The sequence below is a fragment of the Schistocerca serialis genome, chromosome 4, assembly GCF_023864345.2.
Source record: "Schistocerca serialis cubense isolate TAMUIC-IGC-003099 chromosome 4, iqSchSeri2.2, whole genome shotgun sequence".
NCBI lineage: Eukaryota > Metazoa > Arthropoda > Insecta > Orthoptera > Acrididae > Schistocerca > Schistocerca serialis.
In genome coordinates, this window is record NC_064641.1 from 7,344,032 (window position 1) to 7,361,848 (window position 17,817).

The 17,817-nt window shown below is 39.2% G+C and overlaps 1 protein-coding gene across 1 annotated transcript in view; it reads right to left on the reverse strand.

The window, feature by feature from the left end:
* Positions 1 to 8,830: 8,830 nt before the first annotated feature.
* Positions 8,831 to 17,817, reverse strand: part of LOC126475055 (DNA-directed RNA polymerase II subunit RPB2) — an 88,499-nt gene continuing 79,512 nt past the window's right edge. Inside the window, exons 16-21 of the mRNA XM_050102607.1 lie at positions 13,413 to 13,535; positions 12,808 to 13,026; positions 12,549 to 12,656; positions 12,192 to 12,466; positions 9,295 to 9,490; positions 8,831 to 9,162 (exon numbers count right to left, since the gene is read on the reverse strand). Of these exons, the coding sequence (XP_049958564.1) occupies positions 9,073 to 9,162; positions 9,295 to 9,490; positions 12,192 to 12,466; positions 12,549 to 12,656; positions 12,808 to 13,026; positions 13,413 to 13,535 (1,011 nt within the window). The 3' untranslated portion in view covers positions 8,831 to 9,072. The remainder of the gene's footprint in view (positions 9,163 to 9,294; positions 9,491 to 12,191; positions 12,467 to 12,548; positions 12,657 to 12,807; positions 13,027 to 13,412; positions 13,536 to 17,817) is intronic.

A 17,817-nucleotide genomic window follows, 5' to 3' on the forward strand; every position in this document is an offset into this window, starting at 1 on the left:
TGCTGTATGAGAGCTTCCTTTAGCACAAAGTAATTTTGTTGCGACAAGGTTTCTTCTACTTGCTCTATCACTTCTAAATTTAGATGTGAAACCACTATATTAAATTTGTCAATGTTGTTAGACACCCCACGCTGCCGAAATATGCACTCAGCCTGCGTAAACCAAAGCTGGGGGCGCGTCGGCCAGAACGCGGAAAGCTTAACATTTCCGTGTCGCGCGTAGGTACTCCCATCTTTTGCGTTAACATTTGTCGTTCCGTTTTGTGGCGAATCAAAGGGCGTGGACCGCGATCCTTGGTCGAACAGACTGTAGTCTTCAATCTTGATTCCACTGCCCTATGCTTTTGTCTCTGAATTCATTATTCTCGTCGGTATATATATTTTCTTTATGCTTCTGCTACGATTTTTCGGGGTCACCACTATGGGAGCCTTTATATTTTATGAAGTAACAGCTTTTTCGTGAGATGAGAAAATATTTTATTTTCCAAGCACAGATAAAAAACTAACAAGAATAAACAACTCGTAACCAAGCCGACTACGGCAAGGATAAATAACTATCAGCTGCAGCTTTCACCCGCTGTTTTTGGCGCAGTGGATAAATGACGTCGCCACAGACTACATGTTTTTTACACTTTCTGCACGAAGAACCATTTAATTTCAACTGATTTTGGAGCACCCAATCACCACACAATCCTACTGGCGCCATGTTGAGTTGTACTTTGGCTTGAAGTGATGCTATTTTTTTTAGTATTAACATTTCTTTAAGTACCTCCAGTGTCCCAATGACTGTAGAACAAAAGTAATGAGACTGTGAAATAGCATATAACACATTATTAGCAGCAAACGACCAGTTACTACAGCCTTTAGTCGCAGCAGAAGATATACCACGCGGGAGAGCATTGTACACACATTCATGGAATGCATATCCATTGATAGTTTGCTATCAGTCATGAAGGCCAGTGGATTGACAGCCTCCATATTATCATAGCATCCAATGTTGCTGAGGCTGTATATCAGTGATGTGTTTCTTCTTCCTTCATTTTATTTTATTTCTGGTGTATAACGCTTTCAAAAAGCAAGTCTGTTGCTGTTAGTGTTTATGCAGTGTTTTCTTTTGCATAAAGGGTGGTGTCATCAGCAACCTAATACGTGGTTGTTACGACCTATATTCACTGACATGAAACAGGATCAGGAAAAATCCAATGATGGATACCTGGTGTATGTCATGCTCCACTTTTTGTTCTTGGGAGATTTCTCCATGGATTGACACCACCCGCCTTGGTTTTCAAGGTCAGATTGAGGAGTTGCCGTAACACCTCCAGTACTGTAACACTTAAGCTTACTAATTGTAAGCAGTACCGGTATCTCGTGAGAGATGCAATTGGAGGCTCTGCTGACATCGCAGTATGTCAGTGCCACTCTCTCTCTGTCTTCAGTTTCCTCACTCATCTTTGTGTGTCAGTGCTGCTGTAACCATAAACTTTCCTTTGCAAAAACCATACTGTGTGACCTAGAATTCTTTATTGTCTCCAGAGTAACTTAATATCTGGAATTTCATTACAGACTCCATATTTTCAACTAAGAGTGGTATTACTGAAATTGGTCTGAACTGGGCAGTTCACATCGGTCACATTTTTGCAGACTGTCTGCGCATGCCAGTTTCAGAAATTCTGGGAATACACTAAACGATAAATACCTATTGGTTACTGTGGCTAGAGGCTGAGTAAGCTACAGACTGATTTTCTTTACGCCTGTGCAGGACGTGTCACAGATATCTGCCTACTCTGAATGTTTATAAGAATTTACTATTTTGACAGTATACTTAGGGCATACTTACTTCCAGTTTTTAATAGTGCAACATCTTATATCTTTTCATATGGGCTGTAGGATCTGACCTGAGTCTGGAATTTCACTCTCAATGTTTTTCACTACCATAAAATAGTAGTGATTGAAGAAATCACCGAGGACAGTAGTTTTATGGATACTGCCAGCAAAGTGTCATGAGCAGCCAAGGTGAGACGCACTGTGTGTCCTGTTCCTATTCCTGCTCTAAATGGACACTGTACGAGGCGGCACATACAGACATGCTGCATGAGGCAGCACTGTATTTGTAAGAATACCTGGAATAGATGCTGTTAGTCACTGGTAGTGGATGTTGGAGTGCCATGTGCTATCATTCTTCACAAGGACCACAGGAGAGCACCAAGGAATCTCTGAAGGTTCAACTCTATATGAGCGTCTGGCAACTGGTGTACGATTCCCAATGCTGATACAGTGTTCTACCAGGGGCTGCTTTGGCTGTCTCTTCCTCAGTCAGGCCAGAACCAATTAGCAGTTCTGTAGCATTTTCTGGGTGAATAATTCCTCACTGATGACACTAAGCTGCCCTTCCTAGACTGGTTTCAGCTCTCTCTACACACCTACAGGGATGAGTTGTGGCTGCTCATGACAGTTAGTGATCCAAAGTTCTCCTGGACCACCTGGAATGCTTGTTATCATTGCTGGCATGTGAGTCAGTAGGTTTTTCCAGTTGACAACAGCTTAACATCGCAACTGATGACTGGAACTCTTCTCGTTGATGGTGGCAGGATAACAATGTATTCAATAGTAAAAAAGAGCATTGCTTGTTATGAATTCATTGGAATAGCTTCATTAATCTGGAGCTCTGATCTTCCACAGTCTACGGCTGCTTGTGATGCCTGCAAGATGTTCCATTAAAAAAAGTTCTTGGGTATATTCTGTTAAAATGACAAATTTTAAGAACTGTGTTTAATCACCGATCATTATTCTTGCAATACATGTTTCTTTCACTGGAGGGACTGATGACCATACATGTTAAGTCCCATAGTGCTCAGAGCCAACCTTTCACTGGAAGTATTTCCCATTTGCAACTTTCAGCACAATCGCTTTCATATCATGGGAGAGTCTTCTTTAGCTAAGACTACAAGCATCCTACTCTACAGAAATGAAAGCCCAAGATGACTAGCACTTGGCCAAGTTGGCCACTGACTGTATAACGTCAATGAGATTTCGTGACATCTCAGATTGTTGTCCATATATTTGCGTCTGTGATGACCTCACTTCCATAAATGGTCACTTTGCTTAGTTTTCCTGAAGTCAGTGGCTAGACGAGCACTGGTACCTCTGTATGACAATGAGGAATGGCTACTGAATTGACTTCCTCCAAGATATGGTGATGGGCTTCATCCAACAGATTGACTGTAGTCATATTTAGTTGACTGGCGTAAATAGAACAGTTGTAACGAGTGACATCTGATGGGATAGGAATCATCAAAAACTCGCCTTCTTTTCTGCAGTAGCATACAATGTGTCCTGGTCATCCACAGTGGAGAATCACTGTTGTGTTTTGCCTGCTGTCCTATAAATGTCCATTCCCCTGTGTGGTGGTGGAGATAGCTGCTAAAGACCAATACACCTATTCTTCAATATTCTCCATTACCTCCTAATGCATTAAGTTGATGTTCATCTCTGGCCTGCTCCGTCTAACAGTCCTGGAAGCTATGAAACACTACACCTGTTCTCTCACTACATGAGAGAGAGAGGCAAGGTCATGATGATCTTCCACAACTGCCATAGGGATTGCATTCAGGAGGTGGTTATGTGTTTTTCACCTGACACTCAGCAGTTGCTTTTCCTCAATGCATTGATACCATCTGACGAGTTCCTCAGTAGTCACGGCATCCTTTACCAGAAGAGCTTAGTATATCTCTTCTGCAGCTACTTTCATCAAGTGTGACATTTCGTTGGCATTTCATGCAGATTCACAATGCGGCATATGCCACAGAATTCTGTATGTACAATTGTTGTTCCCCCATGACAGTGGGTCCTGTTCTTCAGTAGATGTTCTGCTACACAGACTTGTTGCCAGTTGTCACCAAACATTTTGTTATGTTCGGCTGGAATTCATCCCATCTTTGACATTGCTTTTGTTATTTTTGAAGAACCTGTTGTACCTGGCAACTTGATCAAATCCTTTGAGCCATTTTGTTGGGTCCTGACTGACATCTCTGAAGTACAGCGACAGATCACTAATGTGCAGATTGACTTACTGCTGGCTTGGAATCCATAGGTCTCCTGAATATATAGACCTTTGGAACAATTGTATTGCTTGTATTCAGGTTCCTATCACTGTAGATGACACTTTTTACGTTGCCCAATTGAAATCACAGTAATGTGGATATTTTCAAGTAACCTGTGTATCCATCACACAATGTAACATTGTAAATCCACTAGTCCAAATCTGAAAAAAGGGTAATCAATGAAATACAACACTTAGCATTATAACTGTGTATGTTAAAAACACCAATGTACAGCCAGAACAGAAGTGACCACCTGGTCGGAGATTGGGGTCATTTATGCAAATATCTTAATTCCAGAATGCTGGTGTTTATGCAAAAATCAAATATTCCAAACAAACATATTTCAAGTACATTCCAGAAAGGATAAATACTAAATAACAAATAATTATTTGTGTTCAGGTTTGAACTTATGACCCACAATAGGCCAGTCACTAACCACTACACCACACTGCATGCACAACAGCTCATGGCAGTATATTTAAGTTGTTCAGCCAGGTCCGAAGATAGAATGAGAATTGTGGTTACTTTATATAAAGGAAAACTTAGCTGGAGAGCAATAACAACTCTGCATTCAACAGGATTGTGCCAGTTTTCACCAGTTCACCCAGTGACTCAAAACTTCCATAAAAGGATAACCTATGAATAAATAGAAGGCACCTTGTGTAGAGAAGCATCTTGTCTATTAGCATTCACTTGTATGTACAAGTCCAGGAGTTGATGTTCAGGAATGGTTTTAAGGAGAAACAAAAGTTCAATTGATTCCACGAGAATGATGTGTAGCACATTAATTCAAGCATTGTGGGTTAAGTGAGGAATGAAAGGCAAGACCTATAATTTTTATGATAAAAGTTACCGTTTTCATGTGTAAATATGAGCCCAAGATGATCGGAAACCTCTGGGTGACACCACTGAAAGATGATGATGAAATTTGGCTTGTGGGGCACTCAACTGCACGGTTATCAGCGCCCATACAAATACCCAACCTTTGCTCAGTCCAATCTCACCAATTTCATGAATGATGATGAAATGATGAGGACAACACAAACACCCAGTCATCTAGAGGCATTACTGAAGGAGAAAGGCATTCATGAGACAAATAGTTTGTAAGGAAATATAGTGTTTTATTATTGATTTTATAATGCTAGCAACAAGACGTAGTGAAAATTAACCCCGGAGCCTGGGAGAGGTCTGCTCAGGGCTGAGCCTCCGGCAGCTGGGCCCCAGGGGAATCAGCAGACTGTCCACCAAGACACAAGTGACTGTGGCAGCAAACTGTGCTGTAGACACTGTGCTGTAGACACTGTGCTGTAGACACTGTGCTGTAGACAACGACATCCACCAGTTGGCCACCTGGACTAGTCACCGGCTCTATTCACAGAGGTTTGTGCTATCAGCTGAGAGCAGATGCTAACAGTAGAGCACTGCTTACCTGAACTAGTCTCTCCGAATGGCTTAAGTCCACTCCAGTCAGTAACAGAACTGTTTGCCTTCTATTCCATCCTTCCACAGTCTGGTCTGTGTATGTAGAAAATGGTAGTTGGTATGCAGAGTTGGAAAGTGAGTTTAGTCTCTAACCACTTTGCCCTAGCATCATTAATCCACTTACTTTGACTACACATGTCAACTGTGATAAATTAAGTAGTTGAACCACAAAGAGCAAGAAAAGTCTCAGAGTTACATTAAATTTCTTTGATTTTTAATTAATTGTGCTCAGTTCATAGTTTTATTTGTAAAGGTCCCTCAAAGTTACACTGGGCTTGCCAAATAATGTTTACTGAAGAGTAATAAGCATTAATACGTTCGATTAAAATGTTTATTTTGCATGTTAATATCAAACTGTAAAGATAATCACACTGCTGTGAACTTAATCTATTTCAAATTGTGGAACTATATTCTGTTATGGGGATTATGTTTCTAAAAATTGTATTGGATAATTTTGCAGGGAACAATATTTTAATTCTTTCTTGTAAATATGATTTTTTTTGCGTTCACTGTGTGTTTTTCAATATTAGTTGTTGACATATATCTGACAAGTAGCAGATAATTTTGTTTCCCACAAAGATGGCATTTACCTCATGGAATTCTTAATGGGGGCAGTTGTAAACAAACTTTTCTGCAATGTATAGCATACCGTGTAAAAACAATATATATAGTTAAATGAAAGATTATACATATTTTAAATGGGAAATGGTGGTGTAAATCACCTTTGGACTAATATCTGAAATGTTAAATCAATTAATTATCTAAGCTCAAATACTAATACTTCAATTTCTGATCCGTGTAGAGGATTTTGAGTAAAAAATTACTGCCGATCCTCTAGGACAATATCTAAATGACAGTACCTTTGCTGAGAAGTGTTCTCTCTTAACAGATGTAATATTCTGCCTCCATAGGAATATATGGTGCTACGTAACTTACTTTAAAGAGCATTACACGAGAACGAAACTAGAGTGAGGGCTTAAATAATGACTAGGCTTAGGATGACTAAGAAATCAGTATGCTGAAGCAGTGAATAATTTCTTTATCTTAGCAGTATTATTATTATTTCTTTCCAAACTAACAAGTTGCGTCAGCCTGTGCCACCTGTCCTGATACAGGCACAGGGTGTTTCAAAATGACTATTATGGTTTTATTAAGGCTTTGTAGCATTTATGTTCAACTTAAAATTATACATAATACATCAAATGAAAGAGGAACTAAAAACAGTTTTGTTTCCTTTGCACAAAGGAAGAGCATGGAATAACCAAGAGTGACTGAAGAACCTGCTGAACGAGTGAGATTCTTTCATGTGTAGCCCCAAGAACTCTATTCAGAAGGCTGGTTGTGAAGTAGCAATTCCAGTGGAGACTTAAGATTGCTGTTACAAGTTATAAAGCCTATAGACTTCTGTGAACATACAAACTTTTGCAAATGAAATGTTGCTACCTGACTAAGATTTTTTGGATCATGTCGTCTTCAATGATCAATTCACATTTCATCTAAGTGGAAACATGGACAAACACAATGTGTGGATCTGGGGTCAGCAAATTGCAACAAGATGGTACAGTTGCAATGGCAATCCCCTAAACTGAATGTTTCTTATGCCATATTCTGACAAAGTTTATGGGCCTTTCCTTTTTGGTGAAGCAACTGTGACTGGTGTTTCTTACATCGATGTGCTAGAACTATGGTTCTCTCCTCCATTGGAAGAAGTTGAACCACAGAACTTTATTTTCCAGCAAGATTGTGCACCACCTCATTAGCATAACTCAGTACACGCTTAGTCAAATGAAAACTTACCCGACTGCTATATTGGCTGCAAGGACTTGGATGATAATGATAATAGTACATGAGTTAGTCGAGCAATGGTGTCTAATTGCATCCAGTTTCCTCAGTGGCTCACAAGGGAAGTAGTGCAGAAGGACAAGAAAAAGAATGAAAACTTTGAGGAGCCTCAGCATCTGTGAAAGTCCAGTTCTATACAGAGAAAGTGTGTGTAGTTACATAGTAATCATGTTTCCAACCACAGATTAATATGGTAAGCTGAATTATGAAGTCAGTGATGGTATTCACAGACCTATTGCATAGTTAACTGAAAGTTTGGTAATCTTATTTGGCGCATTCATATATTAATGTGGATATTCCTCAGCTATCTGGATCTGCCAATGCGTAGCATAGGTAAAGGACTATTGGATGGTGGGGCAGATTATTTTTAATGTTCATCAATCAGTTAAATTATTAAAGCCACAAGATGGCATAAATTGGTAAAGTTTAGAACCATTGTGTTCAAATTTGAGCTGCAGACATGCTGCCATGGGCGTAAATGCTTTTCTGGCACTGTCATCCTTCTGGCGACAATAGATTATCGAACCTAAATGCCTCCAACCACCATGGTATTGAGCTCAATGGACGGACTACATTCTCTCAGAGTTGGCACACTGCTGTCTATGAGTATCTAAAACCACAGTCTAAGCCCAACTCTGCAGTGGACTCCGAGATTGTATCACTTTGTTACAGATCTTACGACAACAGTGTGAAAGCTACCACCATATTTGACAAACTTGCTTCCATCTCCATGGGAACCAGTCTTGGGTAAACTCAAATTAGTAGTAGCTAGGTTGCAAGATAGTACGCTTCTGCCTCATTATTATGTGAGCCCACAGCTTGATCAGTGAGCTGATGGTATCACAGATTCACCAACACTTATGTAAGAACTGTTGCACATGCATCCTCCCCAAACCCTCCCTTGTGTGTGCATGACCAACAATGATTCTTTCACTCTCACTCCTCACAATAATTCTTCTCATTTCTGTGGTAACACATGTCAATACCACCCCACAGAATGTCAACAGGTAGGTAAGTTTCCATCTCATGCCTATAGGGGGAGGGGGACGGGGAGGGGGAGGGGAAGTGCCGGAGTTTGAAAGAGAATCAGTTCTGTATTGGCTTTTGTGGAAAGTGTCAATTTCGTGCTTTGAGTGTGCAACTGATAATTGCAGTTGTAGCAAAGATACACTCACAACCATGCTAAACTATTTCAGTTGGTGCCAGAAGAACAATGAAATGTTTAAAGAATTCATAAGCTTAATTTGCAACCATTTCAATTATTTAAAAAAAAAAAACAAAAAAAACTGTAATATGTATTACCTGTAGAACATAGCCATTGAGACTGTTCACTTATGGAAATAAGATAGCTACATTTAAAAGAACGAATTTTTTTTATACAATTATAATTTAATTTATCTTTACTATAAACAGTTACATAATAAAATTGTACAATATCCTCAGGATATATGTGAACAAGCAACACATCACCACAAATCATAGGTGTAAAATACACATTTTCACTATCCACTGTCAAAATAGAAATAGTTCACGTTCTACTGGAAAGCCAATTTACAAATCTCCATATTGCAGACTTTTAAGAATTTATTTCCATTTCCATTTGCGGAGTACACAGTACTCATAACATCTGATAATGTCTGGTTGAATATTTAAATAACCATCAAACGTGGAGCGATATTCATAGCCATAAGTTCCTGGAACAACAGTTTCGCTGCGTATGGTAGCCTCACCTGTGATATCTGTAAAATAAAAATAAAAATAATAATAATAATAACAACAGTAGTAGCATGTTGAAAATGAAGGTCATTAGTTAGAGACAGAGCACACTATTAAATTATACTAACAGTCTTTGTAGCATGTGGGAAACATACCTGAGTCTTATTCTTGCAGCCTTTGCATTCAAATGTGTTATTTCTTAAGTTGGCAATTGCTATAAGCCCACAGAAGTTGCACACATGTATCCGGTAAGGATCGGAAACTTCAAATAACCTCTCCCTCAAAAATTGTGCTGCTCCGTGAGCAATTTGACAATCTCGCTCCATCTCTCCAAATCGCAAGCCTCCATCCCTGAAGAAGGAAATAGTAATAACTTAGTGCTGTGGTGTGTGTGTGTGTGTGTGTGTGTGTGTGTGTGTGTGTGTGTGTGTGTGTGTGTGTGTGTGTGTAGATATTATCCATTAACTTGGAAAGACAGAGTGGACAGGACAATCATAATTTTAAATGGAGAAACACAAATGCCAGAATACGGAATGAATAAATTCAGAATGAACGAAGCCAATGAAAAATGGGAGTGGGGGCAAGAATGATTGAGAAAGCTTTGACTACTTTAGCTATGCTGTAATAGTCTGACATACAACACAGTCTAAAGTGAGTAGGAGGGGGAAAGGAAGAGTTAATGAAAAAGATACTTAGGGAAGTTTTAGCATGGAGTTACACACCAGCAACTTTTACACTCACAAGGAACAATCATTTTGAGTGTTCTGAGATGTGTTTGTTAAGCAAAGTAAATTATTACGTTGTGTATGTGTCCAGACTACTCTCGAAAAAAGTGATAGTCGATTAGCCGAATATGTGTAGTTCATTCAGAAATCAAACAAGTAGTAAACCATTTGAATTGGAAAACCTGTGTGGACCACATTATTCACATAGTGTGTTGTCTCCATCACCAGCTTTCAGCCAGATTGGATAATGCACTGCTACCAAGGGCATATTTGCACAGGTAAATATGGCTATATTACAACACAATAACAGAGGAGAGACTTCAAAATGTTGTTTAATCTCTCCTGGAAGAAGAAAGGTATGGGGTTTAGGGAAAAAAAAACGGGGTTCAACTGATATGACCTTTGCAACAGGAACACCACTCTAAAAATATCTGGAAAAGGATAAAAGCATCACACTAGTTTTTCTAGAGATAGAGAAAGTCTAAAAGATTGTGTACCACGATCAAAAATCAAGGAATTCCTAGAGAGAAGAAATGTATGCAAGGCACTGATTGAGAAAATGAACATATGCTGCAGGAGATGTGTCAGCTGCATTCAATGGACAGAAAATGATAAGAGCGAACAATGAGAGACCAACACAGAATCCAGCAGATGAGTGCCTTGCCTCCAATCCTCATCACTGTGATGGACGATATAAAAAAGACAAAGGAACAATGTGGACCTAAATTGAAAGCAATGGTGTTCGCTGTTATAATCTGGGGAGATACAAATGATATCCAAGAAAAGCTGTATATCTGGAACAATCATCTTGAGTAGTTCAGTCTGAAAGGCAGTGAATCAAGACTATAGCCATGACAGTAATCAGACAAGAAGAGCATCCGAGTTCCAGCCAAACTGAAGACATGTGGAGAATGTGCAACATTTCTCATATTTGGGGAGTGTGACAGTGCTGAGGTGAATAAAAAAGGGTAACATAAGAAATTAAAGACACAGAATGGATGCAGGAGTAAAATCCTGTATTAGAAAAATTCTGTCAATTCAAGGTGACGCGAAATGGATCACAGAAACCAAGATAGACTAATTCCTTGAAATAATGATAAACGGAAAATAACTTGCTGGAGACCATCAACCAAGGTGAAGATGCATCAACAAAGTTGAGGATATCACCAAAAGACACCATGCCGTCCATATAATGGATGAAATCAATGGAAGTTTATAACATATAGTAAACCACAACAATCTGTGGAACTAAGTTAAAGACTGTCATATAGTGGAAATTCAGTGTAAAGTGGAAAATAAACTATTTCAGGGCGCAAATTAATTTTACACAGACATTCTTGTATCAGGCATAGAGACTAAAACAGATTCTAAAAAATCAAACTGAAATGAAATGCTTATCATTTATGTGTAAGAATGTAGTGTATATGACATTTTGTAAGAGAAAAGGAAAAGTGACATTCTAAATAAAGACTGTTTACAACCTGTCTGCTCTTCAATTTTTTTTTTAATTTTTTTTTTTTTACCAGAACTAGGACCACATCCACCTCTATCTCAATGACCTATGGCTGGCATTCTTTGTATTAAATAATCAAGATTGAACAACCTAGTCTTAATGTTTTATGGAAACAAAATAAATCTGACAGCAGCAGTATTTGTGTGGAAAGAATAGTGGTATTGTAAATGAGACTGTGATGTACTAATAAGACAATTTTTGGAGTATTACAGAAATTATGCAGTTGGATCCATGAGGACAAGCATAGAAAAAAGTTTGAAGAGGCTCTTCACCAGCATCCGCGAAATTGGAGTAGCAACCTGACAAATGATTTGTAATGTGACAAAATGTCCAGTCGATTCAAAGCCATCATTATTTGTATGGTTAAACTGGATGGACAAGTCAGTAAAAAGATTAAGAGAATGCAAGGGCATAGTATGTTCAACAGCACCATGCCAAATGAAGCACCACAGTGCTCAAATTCTAAGGGAGGGGGATAGAGAGAGGGGGGAAAGGAGGGAGATAGAGAGAGGGAGGGGAGGGGGGAGGGAGAGTACCATAAGTAAAGATTTAAAGGAGATGAAAATTGAATTATAATTTACTTTCAGACAAGGTGCCACTATTTCTGAAGCAACTTTACAATGCTTTGTGTAAGTACGGTATGCGAGAAAATTTATTAATAGTACTATTGAGAATAACTAGTGTGGAAACATTTCTGTTGTTCTGTAAAACTAATACACAAAGTTAATTATTGTGAATTTTAAGAAAAACAATGCTGATGCACCCAAAATTCTGAAATAATATATGCCCAAATCTATACTATAGAGAACTTTACCTGGCTCTGCCCTCCATAGGTTGACGCACCAATATCTGAACTGGACCACGTGCTCTGCTGTGAATTTTGTCGTCCACCATATGCTTTAAGCGCTGATAGTATGTGGGCCCTAAGAAAACCTGGGCATTAATTTTACGCCCCGTGTGACCATTGTACATAACCTCATTTCCACGTAACTGATATCCGTACTCTTGTAGAAGTGAGGAAATTTTCTGCACATTTACAGCATCATTGAAAGGGGTTGCATCACCAATTTCACCCTTGTTCGAGGAGACCTGGAAGGAGAAAAGTGTGTATACATGAACTGTCCATAATGCTATTACACTTGCACAACGCAGTGTTTGGTGTTATACAAACCTTCCCTTGCAAGCACTCAATCAAGTGACCAATCGTCATTCGAGATGGAATGGCGTGTGGGTTAATGATGATGTCTGGTGTGATACCTTCGCAAGTGAATGGCATGTCCTAAACAGAGATTATATTTTTTAGGGCAGGAAGATACACTTCACTAAACAAAATCAATAATTTCTGAAACTATGCTGCTGCTTCTCATAATACTTTTTACTGAAGCAAGTATAATAATTTTTAATAACATGTTAATATTCTAAATAATTACCTCTTGCCGATATTGTATACCACAGGTTCCCTTCTGGCCATGACGAGAGGCAAATTTGTCACCAATCTGAGGTATGCGTACTGAGCGGACACGTATTTTGCAGAACTTGTAACCCTCAGAATTTAGAGTCAACATCACTTGATCCACAATACCTGTCTCACTGTTTCGAAGGAATGTGCTTGCATCTCTTTTTGTGTATCTTTTCGTTGTTCCCTCCAACTGCAGGCAAAACATTCATATTCAGTTCTCCTCCTAGCTGTGGTGCACTTAAAGTACTTTTACTGACTATACTCCTCCTTACATCCTGATGGGTTTAAATTAGTTAATAATTCTTCTTCTATACATAGGGATAGCAAAGCTCTTAAATTGGTATTATTGTTAAAATTCAACATACACAATTAAAAAGTTATGTGCTGTGCTTCAATGTACTGAATTCTAATTTTATTCAAGCTTTTTCTCCTTGAAGTTATTTTAGTATCAATGTTATGCTTCACAAAGATTTTCTTCACTATGTATTACATGCAGAGGAAGCCAAAGAATATAAAGTAAACTCTGCAAAGTAGGAGCTTTTAGGGCAGATAATCAAGATCTATAGAAATACTTACCTCGTCTTCATTGTCTGGTAGTGTAATTGTCTTTCCAATCACAACATCATCCCCAGATACACGAATACCAGGTGATATAATCCCGTCGTCATCAAGTTTGTCATATAAGGCATTACGCATACCCTGTTTGAAGAAAATTGAAATTCAGTCCTCTGTAAGCAAGGCAGTAATAGAGACAACTTCGAAATTTGCACACTATTAACATTGAGACTCATACCGTGGTTTAGTTACTGGTTTGTCATGGTATTATACACTGATAGAAAAAGATCTCAATATCAAGGAGGAGTTGTGCGAGAAACTGAAGTTGGTAGGCATGTTTCTACATCTGAAAGACAATGCCTCTTCAAATTTCACCCTAATTGCCCATGACTGGCACTCGTAGTGCCACTAAAAGGATGCAAATCAGGTTTGCTTTAAATACATGTGGAATGGTTGTGAGCATAAGTTGCCTTGAGACTCACTACTTGATGTTACTCAAGAATATCTTTCAGGTGACACAGATGTCATTATCAACACCTCACTGAGTTTGAATGAGTTTGTGCAACACAGCTACAAGAAGCTGGGTGTTCCTTCTACGATACTACAGAAAGACTTGGCAGGAATGGACACACTGCACGTAACTGCTGGCAGCTGTGGTCATGAGAATGTAAAACTGTGAGGAGACCAGGCTCTGCCGAGAGGGAAGACCACTGTGTTTGGCATAGGGCTCTGGTGCATCATACTGCATCCCAACAGTAATTTAAACAACAGTTGGCACTACAGTGACACAATCAACTGTTGCACATCAGTTACTGCACCGAGGAAGGTGGCACAGTGGTTAGTACACTGGACTTTGAATTCTGGGGGACGGTGGTTCAATCCCGTCTGGCCAACCTGATTAAGGTTTTCCGTGATTCCCCTAAATCGTTTCAGGCAAATGCCAGGATGGTTCCTTTGACAGGGCATGGCCGACTTACTTCCCCACCCTACCCTAATCTGATGAGACCGATGACCCTCACTGTTTGGTCTCTTCCCCCAAATAAACCCAACCTCCCCACCAGTTACTGCAAGAACAGCTCCTAGCCAGACGCCCTGTAGTGTGTATCCCATTGACCCCAAATCACTGTCATTTGTGACTTTTTTGTTGATCCATTATGGATCGTGGGACGATGGCTGTCATGAACTTCTTGATGCAATAATTTACCAACAGCCATATGTATTGTAGAAATTTGTTTTATTTTATGAACTTCTATGTGCTACCAGTTTCGGCATTATATTGATGCCATCTTCAGGCCCCACTCGTCATAGTCGTAAAATCACTATACACGGAAGGAGCCATATAACTGGATCCGTGAATCAATTTGTCCTCCAACAGGTCTTGGTGGCCAGGCGACACAGACTCAGAACATAGAAGTTCATAAAATAAAATAAATTTCTACGATACATACGGCTGTTGGTAAATTATTGCATCAAGAAATCTCGACTTCAGTGGTGCCAAGTGGGAGCTCATTCGATGGCAAGATGAGGCCTGTTGTGTTTTCTGGTGAAATATGGTTCTGCCTCGGTGCCAGTGATGGCCTAGTGTTTGTGAAGAGAGGGCCTGCAATCAACCTGTCTGCATACTTGACGCACTGGACTTAAACCTGGAGCTACTATCTGGATGGTGCAATTTTTATATGATAGCAGGACCACTCTCTTAGTTATCCCATACACCCTGACTGCAAATTTGTATGTCAAACTAGTGATTCCACCTGTTAAGCTGCCAATCATGAGCAGAATTCCAGAGGGTGTTTTACAGCTGGATAACGCTCACCCACATACCGCTGTTGTCACTCAACATTCTCTGCGGAATGTTGGCATGTTGCTTTGGCCTGCTCAATCACCAGATTTGTCTCTAATCAAGCACATACGGGACGGCATTGGACAACTACTCAGTGTCACACACAAGCAGTATTAACCATCCCTGTATCGACCAACAAGTGCAACAGGCATGCTTGCATTCAACAGTCTGGTAATTATATCTGTTAATGAGGTACCAGCATTTCACATTTGCAATGGTTTATCTTGCATTTACGTTAACCTTAATCTTGCAAAGTTAATCACTAAAATATGTTACCTAGACAATTGTATTCCCAAAATTTCATTACTCTACATTAATTATTTTTTGGTTTTGCAATTTTTTCCCATCAGTGTACGTATTAAAATGAACATTTACATAGGTAATACAAAAATATAAGGTGTTAATCTACAAAGCAATAAAAAAATCCACCACTAACTTACATTAAACCTCTCAAAAATTCTATTTGTTCCCAGACAAGGTTCATCTATTCAGAATATATACGACAGTTAACTTCAATTATCCATAATTTATCATGTACATTAACGATCATACAACTCGTTCATAAACTTTGAGAATTATGCTCTGACAATTACTTTTGCTTTGCAGGTCAAATGGAGAGGTAAATTCATGACCCCAATTGGCACTAATAACTGCAAATTTTGTTACTGGATAACAAAGCAATCATCATCTACCCTAATCACTTAACTGCTCATTTGGTCCTGCACCATTGCTAAAATTACTATCTGGACACATGGCAACATATTTTCTCTACATATTCTACAATACCCATTTTACTTGCCCCTTCTCTGCAATAAACCACCATTTGGTCTATTCTACTGGCCCACCAGAAACAACATACTGATTCAAGGTTTAATGAAGCTGCATAACTGCCCCATCAGTTTGCAAGCCTAACACCCATCTTCTGCAGGACAGAACATATTAACCCTCTCGTAACACGTAAAGTGTATTACGAAGATACAGATCTGCGGGATCAGTCTTATGTGCACACGAAGTCACAACTTGACACTTATTTTGTCAGGTTTTTTGGTACTGCTGCACATACGCAAAACATTATTTTTCTTTCTACTACAGTCAACCATTATCTTGTGACTAGTGGTGTACATACTAAAGTTTGATTGAACAATTATTTTAACTCCTACATGTTGTGACAGAATACTGAAGTGTGTTTATACCCATGTTGGTCAAAACATTCATTTTTGCTACCACAGATATGATCACATCATACACATATCTACACACACATCCGTTACCAGCAAGCAACCACAAGGTGCATGGTGAGGGTACCTTGTACAACTCTTAATCACCACCTTTCTTGTTCAACTCTCACATAGGAATTCCCCATTTGAGTTCACAGAGCATTTTCACACACTATTGATGAAACCGTCTGATAACAAATCTAGCAGCACAATGATCCGGTGAGGATCCCAAGACTTTGGCAGTATTCAAGAACGTGTACCACAAGTGTTCTGTATTCTAAGAATTTTTAGCATATTGCAGCCCCATCAGCAGATTTTTCACTATATTAATGTTCTCTATTCAGTCTTCTTTTACATATGAGCTACATTTTCCTAGAATTCTCCAATAAACTGACAATCACCACCACCTCTCCAAGTGACCTTACATGATCTTTCCATTTCATATCACTTTGCAACAATACAGCTACATACTGAACTGACATAACTATGTCAAGCAGTACACCACTAATACAGTATTCCAATTTTACAGGATTCTTCTCCCGACTCATTATCCTACTTTTTCCAAACACAGAGGAAGCCAAAAGTCATCACACCAAATAGAAATCCTGTCTACATCATAGAGTATCCTCCTTCAGTCACCCAATGACAACACTTTCCAATACACTACAGGGTTTCCAGCTGTCGCAGATTGCTGCTCACCCAATCTGTCAGATTATGCTTTCTTAGCACACTCCTGACAATACCCTTGATTCTGATGAAAACTTACTGACAAGAATAACATACTGGGTTCTACTAGTCATAAGTCTTTTGAGCCACTCTCGTATCTGGGAACCTGCTCCAGATTTTCGTACCTTCGTTAACAGTCTGCAGTGGGTCACCGTATCAAACACTTTCCATAAATCGAGAAATGTGAAATCTGCTTCTTGTCCTTTATCCACAGTTTGCAGGCTATCATCCAAGTAAAGTGCAAGCTGAATTTCTCTAGAGTGATTGTAAACCTGTGCAGATTTGTGGACAGAAGCTTTTCTGTCTCAAATAGATGTATTACATTCTAACCTAGAATGTGCTTAAGGATTCTGCAGCAAACCAATATTAATGATGCTGGCCTGTAATTTTGCTAGTCCTTGTTCTTTACCCTTCTCCTATACAGGATTCACATTCACTTTTTCCATTTGCTTAGGACTTGGTGCTGGGCAAGACATTAGTGACAAATACAAGCTAAATAAAGGACCAATGCCAAAGAGTACTCACTGTAAAACTGAGCTGAGGCTCCGTCTGGCCCTGGTAACTTATTTGTTTACAACTCTTTCAGTTGCTTCTCATTACCAGGATGACTATTTCCATATCCTCCATAAAGGAGTCCATCAAA